At 40.9% G+C, this 18,005-nt stretch overlaps 1 protein-coding gene across 2 annotated transcripts in view; it reads left to right on the top strand.

Moving 5' to 3' along the window:
• LOC141092404 (uncharacterized) overlaps positions 1–18,005 on the top strand; it is a 48,402-nt gene that overhangs the window by 17,254 nt on the left and 13,143 nt on the right. For both annotated transcript variants that reach the window (XM_073578529.1, XM_073578530.1), the window contains exons 2-9: positions 5,703–5,832; positions 7,179–7,310; positions 10,017–10,128; positions 11,749–11,867; positions 12,352–12,399; positions 12,549–12,590; positions 14,236–14,310; positions 15,829–15,851. In XM_073578529.1, coding sequence (XP_073434630.1) covers positions 5,703–5,832; positions 7,179–7,310; positions 10,017–10,128; positions 11,749–11,867; positions 12,352–12,399; positions 12,549–12,590; positions 14,236–14,310; positions 15,829–15,851 — 681 coding nt within the window. The remainder of the gene's footprint in view (positions 1–5,702; positions 5,833–7,178; positions 7,311–10,016; positions 10,129–11,748; positions 11,868–12,351; positions 12,400–12,548; positions 12,591–14,235; positions 14,311–15,828; positions 15,852–18,005) is intronic.

Raw genomic sequence — 18,005 nt, forward strand, 5'->3', positions numbered from 1 at the left:
GGGCAGTATTATAGTAGTTATATTCATGTACATAGGAGCAGTATTATAGCAGTTATATATTTGTAAATAGCAGTAGTATTATAGTAGTTATATGCTCTCTCTCTCAGTTTTATAGTAGTTATTTTCTTGTACATAGGAGCAGTATTATAGTAGTTACATTCTTGTACATAGGAGCAGTTTTATAGTAGTTATATTCTTGTACATAGGGGCAGTATTATAGTAGTTATATTCTTGTACATAAGGGCAGTATTATAGTAGTTATATTCTTGTACATAGGGGGCAGTATTACAGTAGTTATATTCTTGTACATAGGGGCAGTATTATAGTAGTTATATTCTTGTACATAGGGGCAGTATTATAGTAGTTATATTCTTGTACATAGGAGCAGTATTATAGCAGTTATATATTTGTAAATAGCAGTAATATTATAGTAGTTATATGCTCTCTCTCTGTTTTATAGTAGTTATTTTTTTGTACATAGGGGCAGTATTATAGTAGTTATATTCTTGTACATAGGAGCAGTATTATAGCAGTTATATATTTGTAAATAGCAGTAGTATTATAGTAGTTATATGCTCTCTCTCTCAGTTTTATAGTAGTTATTTTCTTGTACATAGGAGCAGTATTATAGTAGTTATATTCTTGTACATAGGAGCAGTTTTATAGTAGTTATATTCTTGTACATAGGGGCAGTATTATAGTAGTTATATTCTTGTACATAAGGGCAGTATTATAGTAGTTATATTCTTGTACATAGGGGGCAGTATTACAGTAGTTATATTCTTCTACATAGGAGCAGTATTATAGTAGTTATATTCTTGTACATAGGAGCAGTATTATAGTTGTTATATTCTTGTACATAGGGACAGTATTATAGTAGTTATTTTCTTGTACATAGGGAGCAGTATTATAGTAGTTATTTTCTTGTACATAGGGGGCAGTATTATAGTAGTTATATTCTTGTACATAGGAGCAGTATTATAGTAGTTATATTCTTGTACATAGGGGCAGTATTATAGTAGTTATTTTCTTGTACATAGGGGGCAGTATTATAGTAGTTATATTCTTGTACATAGGGGCAGTATTATAGTAGTTATATTCTTGTACATAGGGTTAGTATTATAGTAGTTATATTCTTGTACATAGGGGGCAGTATTAGAGTAGTTATATTCTTGTACATAGGGGCAGTATTATAGTAGTTATATTCTTGTACATAGGGGCAGTATTATAGTAGTTATATTCTTGTACATAGGGGCAGTATTATAGTAGTTATATATTTGTAAATAGCAGTAGTATTATAGTAATTATATGCTCTCTCTCTCAGTTTTATGGTAGTTATTTTCTTGTATATAGGGGCAGTATTATAGTAGTTATATTCTTGTACATAGGAGCAGTATTATAGCAGTTATATATTTGTAAATAGCAGTAGTATTATAGTAGTTATATGCTCTCTCTCAGTTTTATAGTAGTTATTTTCTTGTACATAGGAGCAGTATTATAGTAGTTATATTCTTGTACATAGGAGCAGTTTTATAGTAGTTATATTCTTGTACATAGGGGCAGTATTATAGTAGTTATATTCTTGTACATAGGAGCAGTTTTATAGTAGTTATATTCTTGTACATAGGGGTAGTATTATATTAGTTATATTCTTGTACATAGGAGCAGTTTTATAGTAGTTATATTCTTGTACATAGGGGCAGTATTATAGTAGTTATATTCTTGTACATAGGAGCAGTTTTATAGCAGTTATATTCTTGTACATAGGGGGCAGTATTACAGTAGTTATATTCTTGTACATAAGGGCAGTATTATAGTAGTTATATTCTTGTACATAGGGGCAGTATTATAGTAGTTATATTCTTGTACATAGGGGGCAGTATTACAGTAGTTATATTCTTCTACATAGGAGCAGTATTATAGTAGTTATATTCTTGTACATAGGAGCAGTATTATAGTTGTTATATTCTTGTACATAGGGAGCAGTATTATAGTAGTTATTTTCTTGTACATAGGGGGCAGTATTATAGTAGTTATATTCTTGTACATAGGAGCAGTATTATAGTAGTTATATTCTTGTACATAGGGGCAGTATTATAGTAGTTATTTTCTTGTACATAGGGGGCAGTATTATAGTAGTTATATTCTTGTACATAGGGGCAGTATTATAGTAGTTATATTCTTGTACATAGGGTTAGTATTATAGTAGTTATATTCTTGTACATAGGGGGCAGTATTAGAGTAGTTATATTCTTGTACATAGGGGCAGTATTATAGTAGTTATATTCTTGTACATAGGGGCAGTATTATAGTAGTTATATTCTTGTACATAGGGGCAGTATTATAGTAGTTATATATTTGTAAATAGCAGTAGTATTATAGTAATTATATGCTCTCTCTCAGTTTTATAGTAGTTATTTTCTTGTATATAGGGGCAGTATTATAGTAGTTATATTCTTGTACATAGGAGCAGTATTATAGCAGTTATATATTTGTAAATAGCAGTAGTATTATAGTAGTTATATGCTCTCTCTCAGTTTTATAGTAGTTATTTTCTTGTACATAGGAGCAGTATTATAGTAGTTATATTCTTGTACATAGGAGCAGTATTATAGTAGTTATATTCTTGTACATAGGGGGCAGTATTACAGTAGTTATATTCTTGTACGTAGGAGCAGTATTATAGTAGTTATATTCTTGTACCTAGGGGCAGTATTATAGTAGTTATATTCTTGTACATAGTGGCAGTATTATAGTAGTTATATTCTTGTACATAGGAGCAGTATTATAGCAGTTATATATTTGTAAATAGCAGTAGTATTATAGTAGTTATATTCTTGTACATAGGGGCAGTATTATATTAGTTATATTCTTGTACATAGGAGCAGTATTATAGCAGTTATATATTTGTAAATAGCAGTAGTATTATATTAGTTATATGCTCTCTCTCGCCACCACGGACTATGCAACAGACGTCAGCATAAAGTCCCTGTTCGGCGTTCAGGCCTGAACACCGACTGTCCGGTACGAATGCTGAATGTTTATGTTTGGTTGCACCCATCTCTAATTATATTCTCATTCATAGTATCCTTATATATAATATTGCCATGATAGACGAAGTGTGTTACTTATGAATAGATAAGTGGACCCGTAGAAGCGAGTAATCGCGAAAAGGCCGTTGTCCGGCACCTCCCTCCCCTAGCATTCCTCTAACATCTTGCATGTCCACATATCTATTGATGGAATTTATGTGAAATAAAGACGCACAGTTTTTCAGCTATATTGGTGAGTGCTGCATATTTCTCCTTTTTTCGCTTCACATTGAAATATTCATGTTTTTTCATGCAAGCACCTCCGTTCTTTGACTGAAATATATACCGCAATACTTCAGATAAATAGCTCCGTCTGTTAATGTGGTGATTTGTGTGCCCTAGTATGGCGTTCATCTGTTTGCTCTTTGCTGGGTTTATGAATAGATAATAAGAAATAAAAGAACAGTAAATATGTGATCTATCTATGGGTCTGTGATATTAAGAAAGCAAGCGCCTTGCAGCACACAATGAATTACACCATTACTAAATGTTCTTTGTCAGCAAGTACGTGAGTCATGGTAGAAGAATGGTACATGGCAAATAAATCTGCACTTCCTTCTGGGAAGAGAACATGTTTTCATACCAAGTCTCTACATCTTCAAACCGTGTACATTAAAAACAACCAGAATGGGTCATTTCACTGGACTTTCAGCCAATCGTTCTACAAATTTATCAAATCAATTGTGCAATTTAGTGATAAATTGGAGCAAAAATTGCGACGTGTTTAACGAGTTCTTTTTAAGCTAGCTCTTTACAATCAGTTGCTAAAGCAGAAATATAGTTGCCAGTCAAGATTAGATGAACATCGCCTATTGATTTCGATGTCACTTGCCGACCCTATAATCTACATACTGAAGAGCTGTTGCGGGAAATAAGGATCGAATGTTTGTAATTTCTTGTACATAGAAGTATTAGTCACATACTTGCACATACTATTGGTAGCATAGTACTTATACTAGGTGGCAGTATATTCTTCTTTGTTCTTATGGTAGATGAGGAGCTGACCCTGTCCCCATCACACTATTCCCTTCTACCTATTGGCCATCGTGCTCAGGCTAATCGGAAGAACTAGCTGTTGACCAAGTGAGTGTATGGTTGACTGTTAACATGTACCGCAACCTTAATGATAATGCAATCGCTTTACAAAGACAGCAACATTTTTCCTCAGTACATTACATCACTGTTGTGGTGCATTTTATATGATTAACATTCTCTATTGTTTGCCGAAGGTCTATTAAGTGAAAGAATGTAAATTATTTATGGCTGCATTTAGTAAATTGATTGAATGGGAATGATGATTTTCTGCCTAGATTTGTCTCACTTATGCCAGGATTAATATGGATATACAGTGTTATAGCGTTCCATTCTAGCACCATTCCTTGCCCGATCACTTTTACCGTAGGGAATCCCATCCTTGCTTACTGTTAATTGACATTTTATGTACAGATGAGACGTCAGCACTTTTTTTCTTCGTTGCGAACTATGGGTGGTGCACAGATGAAAGAAAATTCCCCAGGTGAAAAAAATGAATGTCTTAATGAGTTGAATTCTTGAGGTTTGTAATAGGAAGTTGTGATCAAACGTGTACTGATGTGGACTTCACCTTAATTGCTCTATGGAAAAAGTTTTAAACCAATTTCCAATTTCACTGATAGGGAGATGATATCTTACCCCAAACACCACTTGAGTTGCAGCACACAGTAGCCGTGATAGTTTTGACAAAGGCAGTCAGACTCTCTAATGCCAGTTTTCCAATTTAGGACAAATGTTGCGATTTCTTATGGATACAGTAGGAATTAGTAGTTTGAAGGTAAAGTTTTTGACACCTTAAGACACTATGTCCCACTCCCCATTCTGGGAAGTATGCACTGCGGTGTGTGAACATTGCCTTTAAAGGGAATCTGTCACCATTTTTTCGCCTATCAGCTGCCGGCACCGACATCAGGGGCTTATCTACAGCATTCTGTAATGCTGTAGATAAGCCCCTAATGTAACCTGAAAGATAAGAAAAAAAAGTTAGATTATGCTCACCCCGGCGTCCGTTCCGGTCCGATGGGTGTCACGGTCCGGTCCAGCGCCTCCCATCTTCATACAATGCCATCCTCTTCTTTCCTTCCTTCCTGTCGTGGCTCCGGCGCAGGCGCACTGCTTTGCCCTGTTGAGAGCAGAGCAGAGTCCTGCAGTGCGCATGCCCCGGGAGAGGTCCAGCGCCTGCGCACTGCAGTATTCTGCTCTGCCCTCAACAGGGCAGAGCAGTGCACCTGTGCCGGAGCCACAACAGGAAGGAAAGAAGAGGATGTCATCGCTAGAAGATGGGAGGCGCCGGACCCGGACCGCGACACCCATCGGACTGGAACGGACGCCGGGGTGAGTATAATCTAACATTTTTTTCTCCTCTTTCAGGTTACATCGGGGGCTTATCTACAGCATTACAGAATGCTGTAGATAAACCCCTGATGTCAGTGCCGGCAGCTCATATTCGAAAAAAAAGGGGTGGCAGATTCCCTTTAAGGAGCCATCAGGTAATATGATGTAAAACATGGACTGATGGAGAATGGTTACGCTTAAGTGGTGGTTTCATAGTCTGAACTATGTTCTATTTTGTAACAGGTTTCATCTGCATTACCAGCAAACCTACATAATGGGAATGCCCATAACAGAACAGTACGGGAGCTAGAGTGCAGTGATCGTGATGATGAATACTGGCACAACGGTCATTGCTGCAGGAATTGTCCAGCAGGTAAGACTCATCGGAGTATAACATGATTTTACGTAATGAAAAGTTTCTCTCGGTTATATAAAGATCTTATGTGGTCTCATGCTCAGATTGAAGCAGCATTACTAGTGGGGTCCCACAATATATTGGGTCCTCCTGATCCTTGCAATACATTTATAGGGTTTGCACATTAACAGTTTAGAAGACATTTAACTTGTTTTCAACTATCTGAATTTTTATGCCATAGAGAATTAATGGCGCGGAGGTCTAACGGGGATATAAGTGTCTCATTTTCAGATCGGTGCAGACCCCCCTACAGATCGATAGGCTGTTACTCATCTTCTGGGTAGGTGATATTTTCTATTGACCAGACACCCCTTTCTCCAGGTAAAAAGTGGTCAGTTTTTGTTCTCATTTTATTCCCAAAGTTCCCCTGAGAATTCGTTTTTTTTCTTAATGTTTATTTTAAATCTGCCATAAGGTTCCAGAGATATGTGCCTTTCTACTTAATGTTAATGGTCTTTTATGGTCTGTACCCAAGGGGTGTGGCTTCTAATATAATAATGCAAAGCAGCAAAAAGACACGCCCCTGAGGATCATGTGAGACATGCCCCTGAGGATCCTGTGAGACACACCCCCTTAGTAAAGACCATAAAATTTAGCACTAAAAAGGCCTGTATCTCTAGAATTGCAGATTTAAAATAAATATTCAGGGGAAATAAAATGCAAGAAAAATATGACTACTTTTGACCTGTGACACATCCCTATTAAATGCATGGAAGTAAATACAATATATAGAAAAAGGGTCCAGATTATGAGACACAATCAGCTTGAATGGTGCAGTGCCAGAAAAAAAAAAAGCACCTGGAGAATTGGGTAGTAGTAGGTCACTGTCCAAACCCAGTTGCAGGCACTTTGTGCACCGTGGCGGGGCCAAACATTTAAATGCACCTTCTCACCTGCCTCTTTTCTCTCTAACTCCACCCCCTCTTCTTTGATTGACAGCTCTGGCTTCATAGAGCCAGGGACGGGCAGAGATGGAAAACAAGCAGGTGGGAAGCTGCACTGAACTGATAGGTCCTGCCATGATGCACCGAGCGCCCGTACTTGGTTTGAACATTCATTCGATGCAAAGTTCTGTGAAACTCATTTAACCTTACATTTAGTAATCCAGAAAGTCCAATAATCTGGCACTGTGCTTTCTTCCAAAAGGTTCTCTAATAGAAAAGGCTCCTTTATAATAGTACTTTCCGATAATCCAGAACATTTCACAATCTGACACCTATTTGGTCGCATTGATACCAGATTTAAAGAAATTTTAACAGTAGCCATGTTCACGTGATCTGATCATTCATTATCTCTCGTGCCAGGAACGCACGTCTCTGTGCATTGCACTGTGAACCACGCCCGAGGAGTATGTGAAGCCTGCACTCGGGGAGAAGACTATACTGCCGCCCCCAATGGAATTGAAGCCTGCTTATCTTGTCACACCTGTAAAGAAGGTAATGCAAAAAGATGACGTTTTATATAACCTGAGCGTATTAACCCCATAATGATGCAGACTGTTTTCTTTTTTTGTAATTTTGTGGGGGGTTTTCACTTTTCCCTTTTCCAAGAGTCATCACTTTTTTTTATTATATGTTTTTTTTTTTTTTTTTTTTTTTTTACTTTTATAGTGTATTTTTTTTTTAGTTTTCATTGTTTGCTCACCTGTACTAAAAACTGCAGCATTCCAGTATGTTGTGTATACCACTGTCTCATAAGAAGCCTAGACTGAGCGTGCTCCATATACCGGCACCCAACGGGTGACCAACATGTGCATCATATGTCGGGAAGGGGTTTAAGTCAATGGACTGTCTGTGTACATGTGCACAAGTGCATGGATGAATGCTTCGTTTTGCATGGATACCCTACAACTCCACAAAAGACATTGTCTGGTGAGACCTTACACTGACATTGCAAAAGAATCATAGAAAATGGGATCAGATCTGTCTGCTCAAATTCCAAGAAATCCTATAAAACAATCCCGTTCTGTCAGAACGCCCGGAAAACACCCACATAGAGGTCGCCCTACTGCTCTTTGTTGTACAGCATAGTAAGTATTGTACTCTGTGTCTGGACAATTTTGGCATTATTACTGGCTGAATCGCTTACTGTCTAAACCCCATGTTCTATTTTGCCTGAACCAACGGGTCCACAAAATATCACGGTGATGATTCACTATTATAGGTGCCAACAATCAGAGATAGCACTTGTACTCAAAAAAAAAAAATGATGTCTAAATGATGCGTAAAAAAGTATCCGATTTTCATCCAGAAGGCTCGGACGATTTTTGTCTCTCATCTGTGTGTTTTCCATTTTTTTTTTTTTTTTTTCAAAAATTTACAAGACCGTGTACAGATTCCTGTGTTAAAAACCTGCAATGCATCCATAAGGATCGGTTGCTCCGAATGGCATCAGATCTTTCTTTTTGGCGCACCCATAGACTTCAATGTTCTAGTCTCATCCGTCACATGGAAGAAACTAGGGCACGCTAAGAATTTTTGTTTGTTTTCAGATGCCGATTTTATCCGTGAAAAAAAGTCGCTCATTTGCACTGCCCCATTGAACAACATTGGCTGACTGACAGCCCTCGGGGCAAAAATACCCTCATGTGAATTTACAATAAAAATTGCAAAATTTCCATGTCTATGTGCAAGTATAACACTTGAACGAATGTGGGATATGTGATTGGTCTTCTATCAGTATATTGAACACACCGTATAGAGCATTATATCTTCTGCATGCTGCTGGGAATTGATGTTTGGGGCCTTTTGTCGGCAGCAGTTTGTGCTGCAGAGCTGCCCTTCCCATTGTAACTTGGGACAGGAATTCACAATCATCGGCAGTCACATAAAATATTATTGAAAACTGTTTTTGGTCAACCGGCCATTCAACGGATTTCCAAGTATGCACAAGCACAATCTTCATCAAATTAGTCCAGAAAAAGGGCTGGTGTTGACGGGTACTTTGGGTGACATAGGTCCAGTGTCTTCTCAAGAATGTTCCTGAGCTACGTATCCCTAACAAAACTCATCACCTCAGTGGTCTCCAAGGATTTGATCATATATTATACGATGTATTAAAAGCACAGAATGAATAAAGCGGGCGCACCCACTCAAGACGTGGAATCGACCCTCCAGACTAACAATTGCAACATACTGAGAACCTAATGTCTACCCAACCTTTGGCTTCACAAATGAAGAGAATGTCTACTGCGATTGCAATGATACCTCAACCTAGTGGGGCTTTACATCTGTTGTGGTTTTTATGCAGCCTACAAGTACACAGATCTCATCCTCTTTTTCTAATGGCATGATATATCAATCATGAGAAATCTAGCATAGAAGCCATATGAAGTGCACTGTATGTGTGGAAGAAGCAGTCCAATGCATTTCCAGTCTCAATTGACTGGCACATCAGGAATCTAAAAAAAAAAATCAATTTTATAGGAATACAAGCCCCTACATAGTGTAGCAAACCCAGGTAGGACTGGGTTAAATCCTAGCATTGCAGGTTTTAACCAGATGCACCTATTTAGCTTTGACTAAGAACCAGGAAATGGGTTCACCTTGTGTCAGTCTGATGGATGTAGAGTAGAGTGGAGTGTGTTGAAGCTGGTGAGTGACCAGCCAAAATGTGAGTTGTAGCTGTGAGAGAGACAAGCCAGAGTCTCTCACTGAATGGAAACTGCACGGGTCAGCTAGGAAAACTGAGTAGTCTGAGTGTTGGAGCTGCAGAGTAACATGAAGAAGCTGCAGCTTGTTCAGTGTGAACTGTGCATGGAAATGAACACTTCTGCTTGGTGCTGGAGTTCAGGCTGAAGGTGATACTCAGAATGGTAGCACTGTACCTCTTCTGTGTGTAAAGTTTGCTCTGGGAGAAAGGACTGAACTGTTTACTTGCTGTTACAGCTTTGTACCCAGAAGAGGCTGTTCTTGCTTTGAGAATCTCTTGGAGTTTTATGAAAGTAATAAAACTGCACATGTTTGGACTAAACCCCAATGACTGTATGAACGCTACCGAATGCCTACCTTTGAGCGTCGATCCCTACAATAACCATACCACTACCAGCTGACAGGTTCTCTGTAAGATCTGTCATATTTTAATTAGTAGTGAATACATATATACAGGAGAGCTCACTCGCTTCTTCCCTTTGTATGTCGCAGATCAAGTCTTAGTACACGAGTGTACACCGGAATCCAATGCCGAATGCGAATGCAAACCTGGGTCTTATTGTATTCCTAACGTATCCTGTGAAATCTGCAGACGGTGTTCAAGGTATCAAATGATATGAAAAACATATGAAACCTTGAGTGATATGATGCCTTGTAAATATGTCACTGACAACAGCAACACTCATAATCTGCATGTACGCCCGGGGCTATTCAGAGTAAGGGCTGCTCCATCTGCATCATCCCTTCCTGCATTATATGGCGTATGAGAAAGGGTTGTGCAACGTAGACAAACCCTCTAATTTAAAGCATATCATTGCGGTGCTTATCAAATAGGTCTTAAACAATATTCACCAACACTGAGAGCAGTTTGATGATAAAACCCTACTCATTCTGACAATAATGAAACTTGGAGATCATGGACTCCAATGCCAAAACTCTAAAGGGGCCCATAATTGTTGCAAGTATTTAATAGTCTTTTTATATAGGTCAAATGGACTTTTTGAGCCTCTACTTTAGACCCTTTGAAAATGAGGTCATCTACTTATGATCATTCTATATGCATGCTAGATTTTTGGCGACCATGTCCGTATGATGAAAAGAGTAGGACTATCGCTCAGTGTTGAAGGAAAGCCTGAGGTGTAACATTGCGAGCTGCAAAGGGGTTGTGTGGCACCGCTCACTTACACATTAAGAGCTGAGTAGAACTGATGGGTGCGTTACCACACAGTATAATGGGTCCCACTTAGCGCTCCATACAGTATAAGGGCCCCACATAGTTCTCCATACAGTATAATGGCCCCACATAGCCCTCCATACAGTATAATGGCTCCACATAGTGCTCCATACAGTATAATGGCCCCACGTAGCACTCCATACAGTATAATGGCCTCACATAGTTGTCCATACAGTATATTGGCCCTATGTAGCACTCCATACAGTATAATGGCCTCACATAGCTCTCCATACAGTATATTGGCCCCATGTAGCGCTCCATACAGCATAATGGCCTCACGTAGCACTCCATAGAGTATTATGGCCCCACATAGTTCTCCATACAGTATAATGGCCCCACATAGTGCTCCATACAGTATAATGGCCCCACATAGTGCTCCATACAGTATAATGGCCCCACATAGTGCTATATAGAATAATCGTCACACATAGTCCTCCATACAGTATAATGGCCACACACAGTCCTCCATACAGTATAATGGCCACACATAGTGCTCCATACAGTATAATGGAGCCAAACATTGTCTTGTATACAGAAAATTGGTACATTAGATGCAGAGAGATATTGTCAGCTGACACTCTCTCCTCCATCATTGCTTTCAACTGTATCGGTATCCAGGATACCAATACAGTTGAATGTGTGATGCCAGGCAGTGCCGGAATCATGGGCCAAATATACTCAACCTGTGGGCCAGATTTGGCCCAAAGGACAGAGTTTGACATGTGTTCTAACAGATGCATAATAATTTCTGATACTACATGTGTCCTAGCAGATATATTCCGATGCAGCTTCATGCGCACCACTCGCCTCCTGATGTGGAAGTGAGCTGCACCAGATAACCCTTTCAACAGTTTGCGGGACCGTAATGGGTATTAGATTGCTTTTTGTGGAACTATTAATATGCTCACTGTATGGTGGTATTATTTGGGCACTGTATGGGGGTTTACATTTTGTCTGTCTGACCTAAGACACCACCATGTTTCTCCTAAGGTGTGGTGAAGGTCAATGGATCAAGAATCCATGTACGCCAACTACAGACACAGTTTGCAAAGACGTTTCTGCAACAGATCCTACCTCAACAAAAGCCAATGTGAACAACCTGCCGACCGGTACCGTATGCAGTCTTTATTCTACACCCCTTGGGTCATTCTGGGTCACACTGTGCAAACTGAGGCTTCTCTATCACTAAGCTTGGCATCCATGATGTTGGCACATCTGATAGGCGAACCTTCTTTTCTGTGAAACAAATGATTCCAAGTGACGAAGTCTCTATGATGACAGTCAGTCAAAATGAAAAATTCTGTGTTATTTCCAATAATCCCCTTAGGTCTTTGTAGTTGGGGAGCAAGGAGTAGGGAGTGCAGCATTATTCCATTGAAAACACGTCGGCATAGATCTATAGTAAAAGCTAAATATCATATTAAAATGATGTCCTCCATTTCCTTACTCTCATGACTATTCCCATACCAGAAGAAGTATCTCCCATTAGTACCCCACCTTGGAACCCCATTTCTGTTACATTATTATTCCTATGTGTACTTTTAATTTTTTTTACGTTCACTCCTGAAAGGAATTTTTTTTTACCATTTTTAGTGCTGAAGCCAAATGATTCATTCAATGATGTAACTAGACGCAAAGCAAGTAAGTGACAAGGGAATAATCCCAGACACTAAAATGTGGGATTGGTATCTTAAAAGCTTATGGGGGCAAATACAAGAAACCATTCTGAGATCATTCATGTTGGTGTTTTCTGTTCCGCTCAACCTTGGATGTACTTTTATTGATTTTAGTACCAACCGATCCGCTGGATGACCAAGCCGGATCCCAATTAGGTGAGTAGAGAGGATCAAATGCATTAACTACATGTCCAATTCTTGTGCACTCCTCAGGATAGGTCATCAATGTCTGATCGGTGGGGGTGCGACACTGAGCACCTGCGTCAATCAGCTGTTTTCGGTGTTAGTGCCGGCCAGAACTGCTCAGTTACGGAGCTCCACAACTGTATAGCGACTGCGGCCAAATACTGCACATTTGCTCCTGATTGATTTGATTAGGGGGCTGAGGTGCACTACCCAGCCGTGTCCTCTATGGACTTGTGCTAAATTAGCGGACATCCTCTTTACGGATGACATTGCTCACACCAGACTTAATAAATGGCACGCTGCAGTACGATGCACCAAATTCATTAAGAGGCGAACGCCACTTAAAGAATTTGGCGCTTCTTATCAGTGACGTGCGCGTCAGTGCACCTCCGCAGAAACATAACGTTTCTGGCATAAGAAAGGCTGCCACTTTTGATGGATTTGGAAGGCGTTGCCTAGCCATGGTTCCTCTTCAGATTTGCCCGTTTTGCAAGAGCTGCCCGAAACTGGAATGAAAACCAAAAGTCGCTAATATTTTTGCCCAATTTTAAGTTGTGCACTAATATTGTGGCTATCAAAAGTGCTTTACTTTATTTTTCTTATATAAACACTTTGATGTATCAACGCCATTATCTATTGGATTGTAATTCACTGAAAAGAACATCAAGTCCAAAAAACGTTACGGAAAAACAGGCCATACTTATCAATATTCTGCAGGATGGAGTCAAGGCCAGAGTGATACGTATATGGGGAAGGCGACACAGGTGCAAAATACTGATGGGCAACAACTCACAACCCACCATCCAGGAGGAGGAGGTGGTTTGTTTTTTTTCATATTTGTAGTATGTAGCTGTGATATGTAATGTTGGGGGAGAATTGGGGTGTCTGTCCTTGTGGAGTGCACATATATGGCCCTGGGCAGTCCACCTGATCTAATAGTCGGGGTGACACCTGTGCTGGCTCCACCTTTTACCATTGGGGCTGCCGCATCCTGCAGTATATTGATATTGTGAAGAGGTATTAGTAAGTGTGACCATTTTTTTATGTTGTATATTTTGGATTGCAAGCTCTGCAGATTGGGGCTGTTGGTGATTGTGAGTTCAGTTTTAGGTCGGAGTTGGGGGTCACATGAGTATAGACACTCTCATGCGAGAGAATCAGATCGTTTATGGTCATGACACTCCGATCAAACTATCAGCTTAGTGTGATCAGATTCTCTCACAGCACAGGTGAGGAGAAGACGGAGAACAAGATTTCTCCATCTTCTCCATTGTGGTAGTCTGCAGAAATGGTTAATCTGCGTCCGATGATTTCCATGCACCCATAGACTTGGAATGGCTGATCGTGTTCCGATTTGCGCTGCCACTCTCAGCATGCTGCGGCTTTTTTTTTTTTCACGTCGCAACAGCAAGAGAAAAAAGTCGCAGATATCCTCTGCCCCATAGTATAACATTGGTCCGAGTGGTAGCACTCATCTGATGAATACACTAGTGTGAGCGATCCCTTAGAATGGAATTTTTGATAACTTATGTGTGTTATGGACATTGCTTTTTAAGTAATTCCCTGTATAGTAAACATTTTACCCAAGACTTATTTTTTTTTCCTTATTTTACAGAACTCTATATATCATTACCCATAGTGGGTTTTCTCCTAGTCACTATCATGATTGTTGGATACCTTTGTTACAGAAGTAAGTAGTGGTGTTCAGCAGAAATCTGAATGGTTTCCCTACAGGCAGAATTATTTCATGTAGGTATGTAGATAGAGAAAGATAGATGGAGACTAGTAGATTGTGAGTAGGGATGAGCGAGTAGTGAAATACTCGGACTCGTTACGGTACCTCCTAATACTCGGCTACTCGTAACAAGTAGCGAGTCCAATGTAAGTCTATGGGAAATGCGAATAAAGGGCTATGCGGGACTGTGCAGGAGTGTGCTGGGCTGTGTGGGACTGTGCTGGGCTGTGTGGGGCTGTGCGGGACTGTGCTGCGCTGTGCGGGACTGTGCTGGGCTGTGCGGGACTGTCCAGGAGTGTGCTGCGCTGTGCGGGACTGTGCTGCGCTGTGCGGGACTGTGCTGCGCTGTGCGGGACTGTGCTGGTCTGTGCGGGACTGTGCTGGTCTGTGCGGGACTGTGCTGGCTGTGCGGGACTGTGCTGGACTGTGCGGGACTGTGCTGGGCTATGCGGGACTGTGCTGGGCTATGCGGGACTGTCCAGGAGTGTGCGGGACTGTGCTGCGCTGTGCTGGACTGTGCTGGACTGTGCTGGGCTGTGCCGGGCTGTGCGAGACTGTGCGGGGACTGTGCAGGCAGTGCCGAATATTGCGAGGCGAATAGTGAAAAACTCGCTAGGATTTGAGTACCGCATTACTCGCCGAGTACCGAATCCTAACGAGTATACTCGCTCATCCCTAATCGTGAGCCCTCGCGGGCAGGGTCCTCTCTCCTCCTATACCAGTCGTAACTTGTATTAAGATTACTGTACTTGTATGTATTATGTACACCCCTGCAAACGTGGTTGGGTAGGCGTCATCCGCGCATGCTCATGTGCTAACCGAGTGTCTTCGGCGTGCTCGAAAAATATGTTCGAGTCCCCGCGACTGCATGTCTCATGGCTGTTCGACAGCTGCGACATGTACAGGGATTGCCTATTTGCCGTATTGCAGCTGTCGAACAGCCATGAGACATGCAGTCGCAGGGACTCGAACATATTTTTCGAGCACACTGAAGACACTCGGTTAGCACCCGAGCATGATAACACCTTATCCCAACATGTTCGCTCATCACTAATGGATACATAGATAGACAGGAACATGTTTTCTCTACAGTTACAAAACTGCGGTCTTTATTCAGCCATGTATGGGCGACGTTTTGATTCTTCAAACTATGACCCTTTCTCGTGGTATGAGCTCGCAGTCCAAAGAGCCAAAATGTTGCATGTACATAGGGGGACAAAGACCACAGTGGGTTTTTTCCCATTATTGGACATGTGGAGTGCTGCCATTTTTTGCTCTACGTATATGGAGACTTGAATCCTTTACTGAACCTGCTTTGTATAGTCCTGTTATCTCTGTAAATAAATATTAGATTGATTGATAGATATGACATAGATGGAGTTATTTCATTGTAGGTAGGCTTGCATATAATGGCGTTTTCTTACATTTATTAGGCTAAATTCTTATTAACAATTTGCATTTGTTTCCTTTTAGGAAAGGCTAATGATAACATTAAGGTAAGCAATGTATATTTGTATATTTCATATTTTTGATTTGGGAGGCGAATGATGCGTTGACAGGTGCCTGCCGGGATGCGGCAAGTATCATGCTCACTTCCTCGCCAGCACCTGTTGATGCAATGTCATCACCGCCGCTCACCTCTTCATAGATAAACCTATGGAGACATAACCAGGGATGTTCACAGCCCTTCGAAAAGTCACGGTTAGGCAACATTCCCACAAAAGAGTTTTTGGTGAGTATTGTTCGCTGCACATTTTAGAAAAAATACTAGTGCAAAACTAGAACAGAAAATCTGCAACATCAAAAGGTAATCATGGGAGCCAAGCCTGAGGCTAGTTTCACATTTGCGCTTTATAGCGCAGCGACGGCCTGCGCACGGCCGCCGCTAAGCCCCGCCCCCTGCCGGCTCCCTGCCCACCCCTTCCGGTCATCGCCGCCTACTAGCGCACATGGGCGCTTGCGATCTGCACACCCTATCTTTAGCATAGGGTGCGCAGATCGTGCGCTGGCAGTGCACAAGCAGGATTTTGCCGTGCGCTGCGCACTTTTGAAGGTGCGCCGTGCGCGCCGAAATGCAACATGCTGCGTTCGGCGCACACGGGCGCACCTTCAAAAGTGCGCAACGCACGGCAAAATCCTGCTTGCGCACGATCTGCGCACCCTATGCTAAAGATAGGGTGCTCAGATTGCAAGCGCCCATGTGCGCTAGTAGGCGGCGATGACCGGAAGGGGCCGACAGGGAGCCAGCAGGGGGCGGGGCTTAGCAGCGGCCATGCGCAGGCCGTCGCTGCGCTATAAAGTGCAAATGTGAAACTAGCCTTAGGGTATGTGCACATGTTGCGGATTCGGGTGCAGATTTTTCCACCCGGATTCTGCAGTATCTGCAGGTAAAATGACCTGCGTTTTACCTGCGGATTCACTGCGGACTTACTGCAGATTTTGTGCGGATTTGGCCTGCGTTGTTACACCTACGGATTCCTATAATAGAATGGGTGTAAAAACGCTGCGGAATCCGCACAAAGAATTGACATGCTGCTAAAAATAAACCGCTGCGTTTCCGTGCGGAATTTTCCGCTAGCCTGTGCACAGCAGTTTTTGTTTTGCATAGGCTAAAATGGTACTGTACACCACATGAGAATCTGCAGCGGATCCGCAGGGCCAAATCCGCAATGTGTGCACATACCCTTAAGGGTTTGTGCACATGAAATCTTTTTCAGGTGTCTGGAAACCTAAAAAAAAAACCTAGCAACAAATGGAATATGGTATACACAGAGAAAAAAAGAGTACAAAAACCTGTTTAAAATATCACAATTTTTTTTTTTATTCAAACCGTTTTGTAACAACATCATCTTCATAAAAAAATCCCTTATATGGACCAAAAGTTCAAAAACTGAAAGACATGAACAGTACAAGATAGATGGCATACAAACATCGTTTATGGACTGAGAATTTTTAACCCCCTGAGGGACATCAATAAATAAATGCTGCATTAAAACATCCCGATACACACGGTAATAATGAGGAATACATCCATCAAATAAATGTATTTCAGTAGATTAAAGTTACCACTAGTGAAAATACTATAAAAAGGACACCACAAGTCTAGATCAATAAAGTGCCATAGTACCATCAGAAAAGGGTCTTACCCATATAAGTCCCAATATGCCAAAAACCATGCAGCCCCATTTTGTTCTATTTTTCTTGCTTCAACAAATGGAATATGTATATATTCACAGCAATGTAAAAATTACTTACTGGGCATATGCTCTTTATTTTTTTTACTTTTCCAGGCTTCCAAATTTGTGACATAACTGAAAAAAAGTGACCCGTCCATTCTCCTGGCCAATAACTATTAATACATACAATTTAAGAAAAAAAAAAGTTGTTTCAACAAAAAGCCCGTGTCTTTTGCAGAAAAAACTGTACTCTAGTGTCTAAAGCAGTGATCCCCAACTCCAGTCCTCAAGAGCCACCAACAGGTCATGTTTTCAGGATTTCCTTAGTGTTTTGCCAAGGTGATGGAATTCTTGCCTGTCCAGGTGATACAATACTGAGCAATACTAAGGAAATCCTGAAAACATGATCTGTTGGTGGCTCTTGACGACCGGAGTTGGGGAATACTGGTCTAAAGGATGCCATGGGCACATACC

Source organism: Dendrobates tinctorius, unplaced genomic scaffold, assembly GCF_039654945.1.
Source record: "Dendrobates tinctorius isolate UK_male_01 unplaced genomic scaffold, ASM3965494v1 ptg000059l, whole genome shotgun sequence".
NCBI lineage: Eukaryota > Metazoa > Chordata > Amphibia > Anura > Dendrobatidae > Dendrobates > Dendrobates tinctorius.